Here is a 16,940-nt window from a genome sequence, read left to right as displayed (position 1 = left end):
AATTTATCGTTAGCACTAGTCGATATTGTACACCTCCCCAAACTCTGTCAGACTACACTACTGTACAACTCAATTTACAGATGCCTAAGGGCTAGCAGGTAAGAGCACCCTGGCACTTTCCTACGAACGCATTACTAGACAAGGTCTTCAGAAGTGAAGTGCGTGACGCAATCATGGAGTATTTCCAGCATAATCAGCGCATGGTGCAGAAGTACTCAACATAATGGGACACATTCAAACATACATAAGAGGGGTATGCATAGCAAAACACTCAGGGGTGCTTAGATCAATACGGCAGGAACTGGCACGAGTGGAGATGGTCACAAGGGACCATCTGACTCATTTACGTAGCAGGACTACACTAATGCAGGAATTCCAAGCTCTCGCTCATCGTGAAGTTACATACCTGGGTAAATACGCTAGAGAGCGAGCCTATGGGGAGGGGGAGAGACCTGGTTGCACCCTGGCCATTACTCTGTGTCCCCCATATCAAGCAGCACTGATCAATCTCTCTCTGCAGTTAGAAGACGGAACCATCGTCACGGAATATATAGCTCACACATTTACGAATCATTACACCCAGTTATACACGTCTAAGTGCTCCACTTCTGCGGAAACCATTGCGAACTACCTAGCGGAGATTGCAATGGTCTGGCTAGAAACAGGACAGCAACAATTCTTAGCTGCGCCTATCACATGATATGAGATTGTTCAAGCAATAGACTACCTCAATGGAAACAGTGTTCCCGGACTGGACGGCCGCACCGGAGCCTTTTCCAAAGCATATAAAACTGAATTGCCCCCACGCCTCCTTGAGGTCCACGCAGAAGCCTTGACTGATGGTATCCTCTCCCCAACAATGCGAGAAGCAGTCATAACCCTCCTGTTAAAACCTGGCAAACCCCAAAATCCTGAACATCCTACCGCCCGTTGTCTTTATTAAACCATGACAACAACATTTTAGCTAAAGTCCTGGCTACTCGCCTGTCCCTACTAATGAATGCGATTATATCTCCACCCCAGTAAGGTTTTATACCAAATCGCTTCACGTCAGTAAAACTTGCGTACTATATTCGCAGTAATCAATCAGAGCAATCATGAGCTTGCGGCAGTTGCAGAACTATTAGACACTGAAAAAGCATTTGATTCGCTAGAATGGTCTTTTCTTCTCAGAGATTTTGTGACCTAGTTCGACCCCTTTATAAAAATTCCATAGAGTGCTTAAAAGTAAATGGTACCATGCCGGACCAGTTCCTGCTGACCCGGGGTACACAGCAGGGATGCCCTTTATCCCCGCTATTATATATTATTGCCATGGAACCACTTATTCGCCAGTTGCAAGAACGGCATTTGGCGAAAGGGCTCCAATTCCAGCATGGTCCACTGTTGGCATTGTTATATGTAGACAATGTTATGCAATTTCTCAGGAACCCGGAACCCAACCTGGCACCAGCACTGAGAGAGGTGTTCCGTAGCGGGGAATTGTCTGGGTTGTCAATTAACTGGCCCAAGTCGGAAATCTTCCCATTAACAGATGCTACAACGCAGATTACTCTTGACTTCCCTCTCAAATGGTGCACAGACCCCCCAAATATTTGGGGGTTTACTTATACCGTTCTAGATCAGAGGTAATCACATTAATTGACAAATGGATAAAATTTCCCCGGTCTACGGCCGGTAGGATTGCGATAATAAAGATGGTGGTTCTCCCCCATTTTTAGGTTGAGCTAAAGTCAGCACGCATGCGTTGCTCTGCGAAACTTACTGTACTGGAGTAGGGACTAGAAGCCCCGTCCACTCTCTGCTCATTTGTCATTGGCTTCTGTCGTTGTCCTTCGTAAACGCAGGCTTCTGATTCAGTATTCGGCTTGTTAGTCCCTCCTTAGTACCACCCTGTCTTCATTTGTAACCTCCCATGTCTACTGGCCCATTTACTTCGCTTGTTACACGGTACGTGTTAATCAGTCTGTAAGAACCAATTTCTTTATTGAGTTTCTCTTTCTGTAGGGACGACGTGCTTTGCTTACGTTCAGTGTGCCATGCGGGTTTTCTCTTTTCAAGCAGCCGGGACAATGGCGGTCACTTCTTTCCAGTGCCATAGGTCTCACATTTAAATACCTATTGCATTGCAAATATTTTTCTTTTTAACGGCTTTCCCGTACCTACGGCTGAGCGAAGATCAAGTGGATGTTTTAAGTGTGATTAATGTTTCAAGCATACGTGTCCAGTTATAAAGTACAGGCGTATGTTCTGACAGACTGGATCAAGCACTGCAGAGAGATAGAGGAGGGAATGGCTTGTAATCCTAGCTGTATAAGACAAACATGACATCGTTGATGCTGGTGTTGGAAAACAGTTACAACTCTGCCTGACTTCAACATGTTGTCCATAGTGGTGCTAACGTCACAATGCAGGAAGTGTCGATGAGCGTGACAACTGAAGTGCTTTAACTGGGGGGGGGGGATCCTAAAAGAATGAGATGGAGATTGGCCTTGCTTATTCTGCAGTGCACTTGCGAGCCACGGACAGGTCCTAAAGCTCACGCATAGGCTGTGACGTAGCGGTAGATGAAATCGACCAGGAATTGGCTTCTCAGCAGGTACAGACTCTCTACTCCTCGTATCGTTGTTGGGCTACACACAGAAACACCCATGTGCTGGGTTTCTTGCAAAGATATCACTCCTGTCACGGTGCAGGTTAGAAATAACATGGATTGCTTTTAGGTCACATACTTCCTGTCATGCCGCCGCTTTTAAGGTGTGTTCATGTAGCACATTAGACCAACCTTCTGACAAGCATAACAAGGGGGCGGCCCATCGTTATTATATGATAGAATCACCCATGTCAGTTTTCTGATTTTCACAGGGCCAAGAACTTGTACTCAAATATGATTTTGTATAAACTTTTCTACATGCTTTTTAGATCTGGCTTGATGGTGCAGGTGTTTTCAGAAGTAATGTGAACAACATAAAACAAGTATTGGTAAGACCAAATGGTCGCAGCATTGCCCAAGCTATTGGCTTTGTCAATGTGAATGTCTTTTAGCCATGATGTCAACAGCACAGCTGCTGCTCAGCATAGCTGAAAGTTCCTGAAAGCCCAAAATGTATGTTAGACGTGTTTCCTGAGCCTTGTTTGCCCGTCCCCACCATCCATCTGAGATCGCTGTTGGTACGCTATTATTTAATTTATGTTAGGATTGAGGCTCCCAAGCAGGAGGTGGGGGAAGCAGCATTGGCAACAGGGAGTTTCTCCAAATTTAGCCAGACCTTAAGGGAAAGGAGCACAAGCGGCCAGGGATGCACAAGAAGGTGAACTGTGTGCAGGGAGAAGAGGGTACTGCTTGCTTCAATGCAGCACTGCCACTCGTAGATCACGGGATGCTGTTCTTTAGTTTATGTTAGACGTGTTTACTGCGTCTTGTTTGCCTGCCCCAACCAACTCTCTGAGATCGCTGTCGGGACGCTGATCTTTAATTTATGTTTGGATTGCCTCCCTGTGCCTTGTTTGCCCGTCCTCTATGCCCCTCCGCTCCAAGATAACTCGGTTGATACCAGGGCTGCTTATGTTAAACCTAACCTGCCTAACTAATAAACTTGTGACAACACAACAGCAGTGTTTGTGTCAGTTATTAAAGTCACCGTGCAGGCTAACCTTCATCCTCGTAAGATGTAAAGGTAGCAATGCTCTGGTTATTTATGGTTGTGTTGTTTCTGCAGAAATTATATACAAGCCATGCTTCAGTATAAGAGACTGCATAGCTTTAATCAGATCAGAGGCGAAACATTATGCTGGAAGACAGAATTAAGTGATACCAAAGGGGATGAGGGACGGACCGTTTGAGCAAATCAAACACTTCCCCCCCAGTCAACTGATCTGGGTTTAATCCATCATCATTCTTTGGCTCACTCCAACACCCCAGTTCAGACATGGCCATATGCAAATCAGTCTGACCCTGTGCCTCATGGGAACAGTCCAGCCCGAACTGCCAAGCCATGTCTTCCCTGGAGCGGAAACAAGCATCCTGGGACCAGTTTCGGGGTCATAACCCTCATCAGCCAGGCTATCTTGAATCCAGTGGCAAAGTGAGCATGGAACCCACGTCTGGGCATACCCTGCCAACTTAGTGCGAACAAAGCGATACCAAAGGGGATGATGAAGACCGAATTAGGCATGTAAAAACAAAGAAACACATCATTGTTGTTTAACCTAAAGGATTGCAGTATGAAAAACATTACTTTGATGCTGTACGTGAAAACCATGAGTGTACCCTCCTTCCATAAAAATTTACCAGGACAGAAGAAGCTGGTGCAGTCAGTGGAAATTATTTGTATTCAATTACATACAAGCACTACATGTCGGTAGCATATGTAAACGCTCTGTGTGTGTAAGGTATGTTGGACTAGTTTGTCAATACATTTATAAAGATCATTCAAATAGCATAATGCAAACTGTATTGCGTTTTGGCACTGCACATTGTTTTTAATTATTGCACAAATTATAGGAAATTATTTTATGAACTGATGAAACTTGAATTGCCACCATCAAGGATGTACACATATGACTTGCAAGTTACATGCAGCTGTTCACAGTGGGTGCACAAACCTTTGACTTACTTTATCAAAGTGGGAACCTCGAATTTTCAACTAACATAGGTATACATTAACCTATCGAGCTATCTAACAAAGACAAGAACTTCTGCACTAAAGGATACCTCCAGGGCTCTGCAGCAGGTACAGTAACCATTTAAACTATTTTATGATCTAAGTCAAATCTGTTACTGACTTATACAAAAAAGTGATGGATGGATTGCTTGAATTATTCTCAGCCACTGGCCGCACCCTATTCCATCATTATTTTGCACACCATGTCACCTTAATCTCGACCAGTGTTCACAATATATTTACATAGCGGCTCACATGCCCCTTACACCACATCCGACCATCATCGCGCTTCTTTTTCGATTTTTTGTAATACACAAAATTGCCATCACAAACATCCACTTCACTCCAAAACACGAAAGTAAAAAACATTTCCATTACAACGACAACAGCTCTAAAAAAAAATGCGCGACCCATTGCATTGCAAATGCTTGTTCATACGTGTTCTTAAACATGCAAATCGTGCTCACCGATGTTTTTTTTTAATAACCTTCGTAGTATGCTCACCCGATTAATATGGGCGGGTGGGCCTTCTAGGAGCGGATGGCCTACTTTAACTTTACCCTATGAGCGCAGGGAATTTGGAGTACCGGATTTCTATCTCTATTATCTAGTAGCGCAAGAACATTTTTCTTACCATTGGTATCATTAGGATGCAAGACTGCAATTCCTCAAGTCTGAAAGTTCAAAGATCCACCCTTATCCCCTAGATGTACACTTATCGCAAGGCTTCCCAGAAGTAGCACAGACATACAAACTATTGCAACCACATGTTGGGCATGGGCCAAGCTTCAACGGTACCTTGGTTATGAACACCTGTACTGCCCATACATTCCGATATCAGACAACCCATGGCTACTAGTTACAACTGAGTCGCTTACCAAGGGAACCTTATCTACTGGTCATATCCATAAATTGGAGGATGTGTTTGTCGAGGCAGGATTGTGCACAGTTATATCCCTAATGGAGGGACACAATGTCACATAAATGGATAGGTTCATTTTACGTAGGCTAATCAGCAGACTGTACGCCAAGTGTTCTACTGCACCCCTCGTACCTCCCGAACTCCCCCTACTTTCAATGATTATTATGACTCCTAATGCCACACACTTAGAGACCAGACTCGACCACACAGCATCCAATAGGAGGCCAATCTTGGACAGGGGGTTGAGGGTGGTTTGGGAGAGAGATTTGGCAATGCAATTGCTGGAAAGGATATGGTTCTATTTTTGCCAGCAGACAAAGTTGGTCTTGAATAATCACCGACACAAATGATTGCATCTCAAATACCTACATCATTTGTACTCCACTCCATACTTAGTGTAAAAATTTGACCCAACCAAGCGCCACACCTGTCCAAGATGTGCGTCTGATAAGGCTGAATCCATGCATTTAGCCTAAAACTGTGCACCAGTGCTGGCATACTGGGAGGAGCTGTTTCGGGTCCTGTCGAGATCGATTTGGATCCTGATCCGCTGATAGCTCTACTGGGCTACATCCGACCACTGCCGAAGGGCATCAGGCGCTACACTGCCATTGTGTTACTGCTGGTTAAGTGACAGGTTTCTATTTAATGGGGAGCCGCAACTTCCCCCATAGTCAAGCACTGGATGCAAGAATTAGTCAATTGTGACAGCACAAGCGACATATATGCCTCTCTTCAGCCACAAGCATCCAGGCCTAAAGACATTTGGCAACCACTGAGAGCAAATTTGCAAATGTTCCCCTTGGACGCCGGAGGTCACCCTTCAGACTAGTGCCTGAAGTGCACGGAGGTAAGCATGAGAAATGGGAGGCTGCTGAGCCGGTGGGGTGGCTGGGTCTATTCCTCCTCCTTTACCCCATGCAATCCTCACCACCAGAGGAACGCATTGCTTCACGGTGCGCACCCCAGCCTGGCATCAGGCTTCTTGATATGCTACGCTCATAAGCACACTCTGCTGTGAGGTCATATATTTGAAGTTGGTGTATACTGGTGATGCACTACGAAAATGGTCACATTGTATAATACTGCGCTAACATAGCATGGTAATTGGAACTTGTTTTATTGAATGTAAGCATGAGCCCATCTTGTTAGGTCTTTGTGGGAGTAATGCTGGGGGAATGGTAAGATATGCTCATATGAAAGTGGTTTATTAATTACAAAACAATGTTTATTTATGTATGTTTTTCTTAGCATAACATGGTCAAAAATGTAATTTACTGGCCTTTGCACTGACTTTCAAAGTTGCTGAAGAAAATAAGCCTTTTCAGATTTAATGAACAAGTTTCCTACATGGATGTTTCTCCTATCCTTTTCATAAAAATATTGAAATGGAATTCATTTCCTGTATTTGTTTTCTTGTACTGAATAAAATGTATTAATTTATTTGTGTGCCTAAGGAGGAAGCAGTGTTGACAGGTTCTCGTATGTTGCAATATTCAATTCTGCTTTTGCCCAAGCACAACTGCATTTTCATTCAAATGGATATTTCATTCATTCTAAAATGTTTGGCCTGTTGTTAGGTTTGCTTCAATAGTGCAATGTAATTTCCTGTGTTTGTAAGGTAAAGGATATTTAATATTTATCTATGATTATTTTATGTAGAGCAATTTCTACAAAGTTAATTGGTTTAGAACATTTATCTTTGTTAGTCTAATCATATGATACCACTTCAAGCCAAGTCGAGTGCGTTGTTTTCCACTCCTCTGAACTATGAAATATGCCCTTTCTGAGCTGTGTGCCAGACTTTTCTAAGACTATAAATGAGCAGTCCCCGTATCAGACTGTTTCCTAACTATATAAGGAGTATGTTACTTACCCTGTAAGAATCTATTCATATTGTGTAGTGCTGTAGATTCATATGCTATGCACACTCCTGTAATCTAGTGTTGGGCTCGAACTTTGCAAGTTGTTTTTCACAAGGAAGTCTTTTTACTGCTGGTGTGATGTTGAGTCTCCACCTACTCGAGGGAATGTTCTTGTCCAATGGCTCCTTTATTAGACTGTTCATTTTTTCATCTGCCATGTTGGCGGTTGGAGGTTGAGGATGCAGGATTGATAGTAGTTGCTATTGAACATGTGTGTAATATGTTAATAATTAAATATATATATATATATATATATATATATATATATATATATATATATATATATATATAAATAAATATATATATGTGTGTGTATTTTACATCTAATGCCATCTTATTTCTGCCAGTGAGGTGGGAGAGCACATGTATTGGTCTTAGCATCCCATCTTTTTTGGGTGTTAAAACATATAGGGAGTACACCCTTCAGTGAAACTAAACAGATACCTTACCTTGGTGACTGTGGTACCGGAGCTATGGCCCCCTTTTGCAGCAGTGCTGTTACTCTTTCCTTGAGAAGGTGTATATGCTGACGGTTTGTTTGAGAGGAGTGATGTTTGGTAGGTGGGTTCTTAGTTATTGGCAATATCCTTTGCAGATAATGTCCAGCACCCACTGACTGGATTATACTTTTGGCCACAACTGGTGGAACTGCTGTAGCCTTACCCCGCCCGATGTTGTATGATCGGTGGGAATGAAGGTAAGTCACTGCTCAGAGGTAAAGGCTCCCCTTGCGGGTGTTACACTAGCTTTCCTCATTGTTTAAACCCTCCCCTGTAATAGCTTTCAGCAGTTTGCTTATGATATCGCTGCTGCTGTTTTTGGTAAGTTTGGGTATCAGGAGCGAAGGAGCCGGCTCTATGCTCTATGTCGGCTCCATGCCTGTCCCTTTGGCCGGTAGCCCGATTGGGATCGAGTAGTGACTCGTCTGCTCTCGGCACCTAAGCACACTTGCAGTGTCAACCAAAACTTGATGGTTGTAGCACACTAAGGCGATGTTGGGAGGGCTGGGCGATTACTTTATGTATGTGGGGGCGGTGGGAACTTGAGTACTCATGGCCCTTGGCTTGGTCTTCATCTTGAGCCCCAACCCCTATGTTCTCTGTTCTTGAGTCGTTTCCATGACCAGCAAGGCAGAAACTTCATCTTCCTCTGGAGTCATCAGAGTCAACATAGTGCGGACTGGCGATGATGATGCCATATATCACATTACCTTCTCCATCTTCTCTGAAGGATTGAGATTGCGTTGTTCTCCTGGTGAAAATTCTGCTTTCGCCAAAATCTTCATATTATGGGCTCACCGGAGGTCTTGTTTGGTCCGAAGTGTCTTTTTCTTTTTTGAACAGGCTGCAGGCTACGCAGTGCTGTTCCTTGTGTTCCGGTGACAGGCAGAGATTTCAGACATCATATGTGTCAGAGTACACATATTTATCCCTACATTGAGGGAACTTACGGAAGACACTGTCTTTTTTACCTCCATTACCCAGAGCCTAATATTCTCGATGGGTCCTGGAAGGGAGTTTGAATATATGAAGTAGACAGCAGAAGTCTTGCGACGTCGGAAGAACTTGTCTCCGCTAGTCGCCGATGATCCGTTAAACTCGTGTCCGAGGAGTAGAGGTTGTTCCGAATGACTATGAGTACATAGGCACGAAGGCGCACAGTGCTCCAGCACAATCCATCTGAACCTGAAGGTGGAAATAATAAATCTAAGAAAGGAGCCATGTGCATTCCCTCAAGGAGATGGAGACTTGAAGTCATACCAGTAGTAAAAAGAATCCCTCGAGATAAACAACTTGCAAAGTCCAAGCTCAACACTAGAGGCAAACTACATGTTGGTCCTCTCATGCAATACTATTCTTTGACTTATTAAATGAATTGTTGATGCTGATTTTAATCTAACTAACAACTTTCTGGCTTCTGTAATGATTCTAAATTTTGAAAAAACCTTTATGGTTTTGACTTTATATATTGTTATGCAAAAGACTTCTTTCGTTTGCTCAAGGGCCTCGGTTCTTTGCAACTCACACATCCTACGCACCCCCCATCTTAATTTATTAGTGTGAACTGCCGACACTCATGTGGTGGGGATGTAGACAAGTGTTAAAGAAGTGGGCTGAAGACTGAACTAAGTGAATAAAACAATTGACTAGAAGAAAATGTTTGTAGAAAATATGGTTTTAGAACTTAAATCACTCAAGACATAATGTACCTAGCATTATTAAAGGTGAGCCATACTCCGATATATACCAGTATTTAAGCTGCAGCAGTTTTAGAACTAGCACAAATGAAAGCTGTGCATGTAAGCTATTTCCTTAGTTCCTGCAGGCATCGATCAATGCCAGTCAATGAAAGTCACTGGGCAAAAACAACAGATTGGAAGCACTTTTACCTCCTCCAACAGTGTCAACTTGCAATCTGAACACAAAGTTACTGCCAAGGTCTTTGACAAGATGGTACTCATACATTTCTACTTTTCACCACATAGGCAAACTAGAAAATAAATTGTCAGTTCCATTCAACATTCTTTCAACAAACCCAAAGCTGATCAGCTAAACAATAGGTCATAATTGCATACTGTCCTGAAAACACTACCTGGCTGTTAGGGGATGGATCCACATCTAGCTACAAGGACACCCAGATAGGGGATGACAATAAAAATGCCCGCCCACAACAGATCTCTCCACTTCTCTCTCCCTTCAACCATGCCAGCTCAGGACTACAACTGTACACAAAATCTCAGATTGGAGAAGCAAGTGCAGTAACCAGCTAGGCACACTATAGCATATGAAATACCATATAGTGACCTGCAGAGCTGTTTAAAGCTAACAGCACACTAAAAACCTTCAAAACAGCACGTCTATCTATCTCTTACACTTCCACATCCAACACACTGCTAAGCACTGCATTCCATAGCATGGTACCCGCACCTCAGTGGTCATCACACATGACATGGAAAGACTTCCTACATAGGATCAAAACAAAAACAACATCCTTCCAACCACAAACCCTATTGGTTTAGCATGCTACTCATGTAGGTAAGCACTTAAGAGGCCCAAATAGGGATAGCAAGCGTTATATATATGCTCCAATACAATAAAGCCTACCACAAAAATGTCAATCCCTTCACCTACTCTAAGTTTTGTAACATTTTCTGTAAATCTCTATTCCTTATTCATATTTGCCACAAAATGTACATTCTTAACCCACAGCTAGATAGAACCTTCATCTCTCACCTGGACCACATTCTGGTCTCTGAACTCCTCAAAAGCCCCATTGATCCCTACCCTTCTTAATAAACAAACATTACAAAAGAAAATGTAATTTTGCTGCCAAACTGTTCAGCAATTGGTCAGCTATTTACCATGTAAAGAAAACCGAGCATATGAAAAGAAAAAACACAGACAATAAAAAGCATCAAGGACAGAAATATGAAGAAAATTAGACAATATAAGTAAGGAGGTGGGTACGTGGTGTACCCTTCTTTGCTAAAAAGAAGCAGAAAACTTTAGATAAGAAATAACAGTAATACCTATTTAAAATTTAACAAGATTACTATGCTAAAATTAATACGATTTCAGTGTATGAAATGTCAACGAAATGCTATAGATAATGAGAAATTAAGGTTTTGAAATTCATTCCAAATAAAAAATGTAAACACAATTTTGTTTTTGTTATCCATTTGCGATATGTTGATCTACTGAGAGCAGCAACCACGGTCAGTATAGATACATCACCCGCAGGTGATTTAAATCAGATACGAGTATACAAATGAGAACAATGGGGAACAGCTGATTGGTCATTGGCAACATTTTCAGTTAACCTTTAGGCTGGACCACCTGTAGCATTCGCCATGTGATCTCAGACATATACTTTATCATGATGCTGTCTATTTTTGAACTGATGACTCCTATGGTTGCATCAGCCAACAATGTTGAAACATCGACTTTTTAATTCACGACTGAACCTAGCAATCACATCCAGAAGCAATTTGATTTTACACCCATTAGCAGTTGCTCACCCGTAAATCAGATTCAGCCTGGCCACCTACCTGTACTGTTATTATTATTATTATTAAAAACTTTTGTAGAGCGCGTAGTCACCTTGAGGTATCCCAGCGCTGAGGAACCCTACACCAGTGGGGGCTGGGGGTGAAAAAGAAGGAGATACTGATAAAACAGAAAAACAAAAAGCTGTAATAGACAGAGGCAAGTATTGAATCAGGGGGGTTTTGAGTTTATGGGAACAGGTGGGTTTTAAGTCGTTTCCTGAATCTCAGGTAGTTCGGTTCTTTCCGCAGATCTCGAGGGAGGGTGTTCCATAGACGTGCTGTATGGATCGAGAAACGTCTTCCACCCGTGCGTGCTTTCTTGAATCTGGGCACGGTGATGAGGGACTCTTTGTCCGATCTAAGAGACCTCGGGGGTTTGTAGGGTTGTATGAATTTCCTCAGATTAGGAGGGCCCTGATTCTGCAGTAGCCTATGGGCCAGGCTTAGGGCCTTGAATGTTACTCGTTCCCTCACTGGGAGCCAGTGAAGGAGTTTCAGGGCAGGTTTGGCTGAAGCTCTGGCGGGAGTATGCGTGAGGATCCGGGCGGCCGCGTTTTGGATTTTCTGCAGTTTGTTTAAGGTTGCTTCGGGGGCGCCCAGGTATATAGCGTTGCTATAGTCAATCCTGGACAATATGAGGCCCTGGATGAGGAGTTTTTGCGATGTGGGTGGAAGAAGGGGCAGGATCTTTCTCATCGATTTGAGTAGCCCGAAGCATGTGCCTGCTACTTTTTTGGCCTGCGTGGAGAATGAAAGATCACTTTCGATCCACACTCCCAGGCTCTTTACTTCCTGTTTGGGAGCAGGGGGGGGGGCCCAAACAGGGTGGCCAGATGTTCAGAGGGAAGGAGAGTCCTTTCTGACCCAGGAGGAGAATGTCAGTTTTCGAACCATTCAGCTTAAGGGCTGAGTTGTTCATCCACCCTTGGATTTGAGCCAGGCAGTTGAATAGGTCCGCTGGCTGTCGACTGGGGTGGGAGAGGGAGACGACTAGTTGTGTGTCATCCGCATAGCTGACAATGCTCACTCCGAATGGGATGACGACCTCCTCCAAAGGGGACATGTAGATGTTAAACAATGTGGGGCTCAGGGAGGAGCCCTGAGGCACACCACATTGGAGGGGTGTGTCGGAGGAGCAGGTGTTGTTTTCCCATATCTGGAAGGAACGTTGGGCCAGAAAGGAGGAAAGCCAAGATAAAGCGGTGCCTTCTACTCCGACCTTCTCGAGCCGTTTGACCAGAAGTTGGTGGTTGACGGTGTCGAAGGCCGCGCTCAGGTCGAGGAGGATCACTGCCACTGATCCTCCCTCGTCTAAGAGTGTTCTGGCCTCCTCCACTGCGGCCAGGAGGGCGATGTCGGTGCCCTGTCCTGGGCGGAAACCTGTCTGAGAGTTTTTTAGCAGATTGTTGGATTCAAGGAACTGGGAGAGTTTTTTGTTCACCAGTTTCTCGGCGACCTTACTGGTCCCTGGGAGGAGGGATATTGGTCGATAGTTGGCCAATTCAGCTGGATCCAAGGAGGGTTTTTTTAGCAGCGCCTTAACGACTGCGGCTTTCCAACTTGGGGGTACAACTCCCTGTTGAAAAGAGGCGTTAATCAGCTTAGTGAGGGGGGGGGATGATAGTGGGAGCGACTTCCTTAAGGGTCCGTAGCGGTGCGGGGTCCCTAGGAGATCCGCTTTTGATGGAAGTGAGCGTGATCTCTACTTCTTCGTGGGTAGTTTGTCCCCACGAGGTAAGGCGAGGGGTGAGTGAGGTTTCATGGGGCTTGTCGGTCTCGCTCGAATTAGTCAGGGGAATAGAGTCCAGAATTTTTTGAATTTTCTCTTGGAAAAAGTTGTCTAGTTTGTTACATTTTACATTTTGTTACATTACACTGTGTTGTATTTATTCACTTAATCACTTTGTGTACACTGTACCTGTAGAAATATGCACTTTTGTATGCACCTTAAACATTAATAATATTAATTCTTCTTTATTGGACTGTTAAAAAAACAATGGCTGTTTTACCTATCTGTAGATGTATTCAGTTGTTGCTAAATGACTAATCCACAGTATTTCATAAAATCATACGAATTACGTTCTCCATTAGCGCTGACATGAATGCATAGGACACTCAAACATACACTAAATCGGATGTCTAAATGATTCCAGGGGAACCACTTATATTTTTGTACTGTAGTTTCCTGCCAAGAGTAAGGATTGGCCTTGTGTACATTCTAACCCATACAAGACACCTCACGGGCACGTATATAGTCGAACTCTGACAAATTCAGCATGACTCATGCTTTTCCAATCTCGAAGACAAACAGATCAGGCAAAAGACATTGCAAGCTTGGATGTGGTAAACCTTTTAGATGCATCAATGCTTGACATATAGACATCGCTGACAGATTATGACTGGCATCACAAAAGTACAACAGCAGCATCCCATAAGCCACTTTCCTTAATTTGTGCTACCACGCAAATCTAATGTTTGACGCCTTAACTGTGGCGATTTCTCCGCCACGGTGCGGGCGTTCTATTAGGTGAGCGGGGCTGTGTCGGCCGTTGGCCGACGGCAGCACTAGCGAGGTAGTGCTCTCGTCGGCCTACGGCCGACGGCAGCACGCAAGGGGTTAAAGGACCGGTAAATAAAGCATGCACATTAAGTTGCAAAGAAAGAAAAGAGAGACTCAAGGGTTTGGTGGGAGATGTAAGAAGCAATCTGTATTTAGAAAAAAGTATAAGCAATGGAACAGTATCAGCACTGTTTACAATAAGTGTGGGAGTAATCTGAAAGAACTTCTGCACATGAATGCTCGTGGGACATACGGTGAGCGGCGCAAGCGACAAGTGACACAGCAAGGAATGGCTCAGAGCAAACACACTTAGCCATACACACCAGGGACTTTCTGGTACACTACTAATTTTAACAAGGGATAGAAAATTTTGCGAACAGTAGATTTGCGCCAAGGACTGTGCTGAAAGGTCAATGGCGTTTCGACCTTTAATGAGTTACGGTCACCTTCAGGACCAGGTTACTGTTAGTTTTCGTGCTGAGCTCGATGTAGATCCAGGAAAACGAATAAGTGAATCCTGGAAGGGAGATAGGATCAAAGTGGGGACTCAAGGAGCACCACCATCCAGGGTGCTTTGGCGAACTGATCAGTCTGCTGAGAGAACGTCAACTGGTGTTGAATTAGGGGTGGTGGGTGGTAGCGGGGGCGAGGGGGTATTTTGTTCAAGCGTGGGGATTGACAATAATTGTCTGGGGGGTTGAGGATGGACCGATCCGGCGTCAAGCTGAAGGCGTCTGGCGGCTTAAAAAAGGAAGTTATCCTGGGACAGTGACTTGGGGGCAGGAGGTCAGGCGGGATCCTAATCCGGCAGGGTATTCTTCTCAGCGTGAGTCTGTCTTACCCGGACTCACGCCGAGTAGAATACCGGACGGTGGTGCTCCTTAATTCCCCAATTTGATCTCATCTCCCTTTCAGGATTCACTTATTCGTTCTCCTGGATCCATATCGAGCCCAGCACGAAAACTAACAGTAACCTGTCCCAAACATGACCGTAACTCATTAAAGGTCGAAACGTCGTTGACCTTTCAGCGCAATCCATGGAGCAAATCTACTGTTCACGAAATTGTTTATCCCTTGTAAAACAACTCTTGTTAAAATTAATCGTGAACCATAAAGTACCTTGCATACATTGCTAAACGTGTTTGCTCTGCGCCGTTCCTCGCTGTGTCACTTGCGCCGCTCACCGTATGTCCCACGAGCACTCATGTGCACAAGTTCTTTCGGGTGACGCCAACACTTATTGTAAACTATGCCGATACTGTTCCCTTGCTTATACTTTTTTCTAAATACAGATTGCTCCTTGCATGTTCCACCAAACCCTTGAGTCTCTCTTTTCTTTCTTTGCAACTTGATGTGCATGCTTAATTTAATAGTCCTCTAAACATTACCTGTAGAGACATTGTTCTTGTTATACACAATTATCACCCAGGTATCAACTGGGTATACGGGTAATCTCCTGTTGGTTGATTTCACCACACAAATCTAAACATAAAATACAGATGTCAAAAGAGGCCAGCACTCTGGCAGCTGACCGCCTGTCTCATATCAGAGTTAATCTCTTAAAAACGTACACAAAACATGTCACTTGCACTTCACCATTGTTCCTTCACTTTTCTTTCTCAGACAAATGGGATCCACAAATCAAACCTCAAAAGCTGTACGCATTGCCTACCTCCGATCACATGTGCCCACGAAGTACCACTGTCAAACCAAATGTCCAGGACATCCTGACCCTGAGTATAATCCGCAGGGTCTGCATCGCTCCCAGCCTAGTGGAACAAGTAGTAATAATGAATTACTAATGCAAGTAAAACATGCTTACCTCGAATTGCAAAGGTACCATAATTAATCATCTCGTTCAATGGAGAATCCGGACATGGAAGAAACTGTATGTTGAACAGAAGTGATTGCCACAAACAGAAACTCATATAAGCAATAGCACGCTCTAAATATAAACCTACCAGGAGATTGATGAAAGGGATGGGAAATTTAGATTCCTTAAAAATTCAGCTACTAAATACAAAATCTGATACAAGCATTGGGTCATCCAGGTTCTAAAAGGTGCCAGCATTCGAACATGTCACAACTGTCTGAGCAAGAACATGTCTAAAAAGGAGTTTGAGTTCAGATGTATCATCCTCTCAGTGAACCTCAAACTCTTACCCCCAAACAGTTCGTTTTCATTCATCTCAGTGGGTTAACCCTCCAAAAACCTCACTTCAAAACCTTACAGTTCATCAGGCTTAGAAGTTTGTTTTATGATGGAGTCTAAATAAAATGGAGACAGGCATGATTCCGCAGTAGGACACATCCCCCACCTGAGATAAGTGAACATCATGGCTCAACTGAACCTGCAAAAATAAGTGCATATTCTATAGGCTACTGTCTAGGCGCTCACAGTTTTGATAAATCATAGACCTGGGTCAGCAGGAGCTGACTCGATCTCCAAAGGCTCTCTAAATAAAGCCAGGCTTGGGAGCTGAGATACACATTGGACTCTTGTTTCAACAGATCCAGCTTAGCTCCTAAATCACATGTTGACCTAGGGTGCATGATCATAAAACCATTTGCTGAAGTTTTATTTTCACACACTGACTTGTTCTGTAGGCGTACTGTAAACAGTGCTTTGTTCATAGTAAGACAACGCCCACGTTTTGAAGTTAGGTTGTGTTGAGGTTAAAAAGAGGAAAGTCTTCAAAAGAGAGCTAAAGTGTTGTACATTGCCATCCAGGAGAAGGACTTTAGTCGCGCAACTGTACCCATGGTAGTGACTGAATATCTGCACCGGACTCCTGATGTGTTGACTTCATTGAACAGCAGC

The 16,940-nt window shown here is 43.8% G+C and overlaps 2 protein-coding genes across 2 annotated transcripts in view; one reads left to right on the top strand and one right to left on the bottom strand.

The window, feature by feature from the left end:
* The window catches only part of IARS2 (isoleucyl-tRNA synthetase 2, mitochondrial), a 532,602-nt gene that overhangs the window by 270,196 nt on the left and 245,466 nt on the right, over window positions 1–16,940 (bottom strand). Inside the window, exon 14 of the mRNA XM_078649801.1 lies at window positions 15,792–15,888. Within this exon, the coding sequence (XP_078505927.1) occupies window positions 15,792–15,888 (97 nt within the window). The remainder of the gene's footprint in view (window positions 1–15,791; window positions 15,889–16,940) is intronic.
* EPRS1 (glutamyl-prolyl-tRNA synthetase 1) overlaps window positions 14,164–16,940 on the top strand; it is a 961,840-nt gene continuing 959,063 nt past the window's right edge. Inside the window, exon 1 of the mRNA XM_078649796.1 lies at window positions 14,164–14,171. The gene's annotated coding sequence lies outside the window, so the exon portion shown is untranslated. The remainder of the gene's footprint in view (window positions 14,172–16,940) is intronic.

The sequence above is a fragment of the Lissotriton helveticus genome, chromosome 6, assembly GCF_964261635.1.
Source record: "Lissotriton helveticus chromosome 6, aLisHel1.1, whole genome shotgun sequence".
Classification (NCBI taxonomy): Eukaryota; Metazoa; Chordata; class Amphibia; order Caudata; family Salamandridae; genus Lissotriton; species Lissotriton helveticus.
Note: the sequence above shows the minus strand (reverse complement) of the source record. Positions and strands in the feature narration are given on the sequence as shown.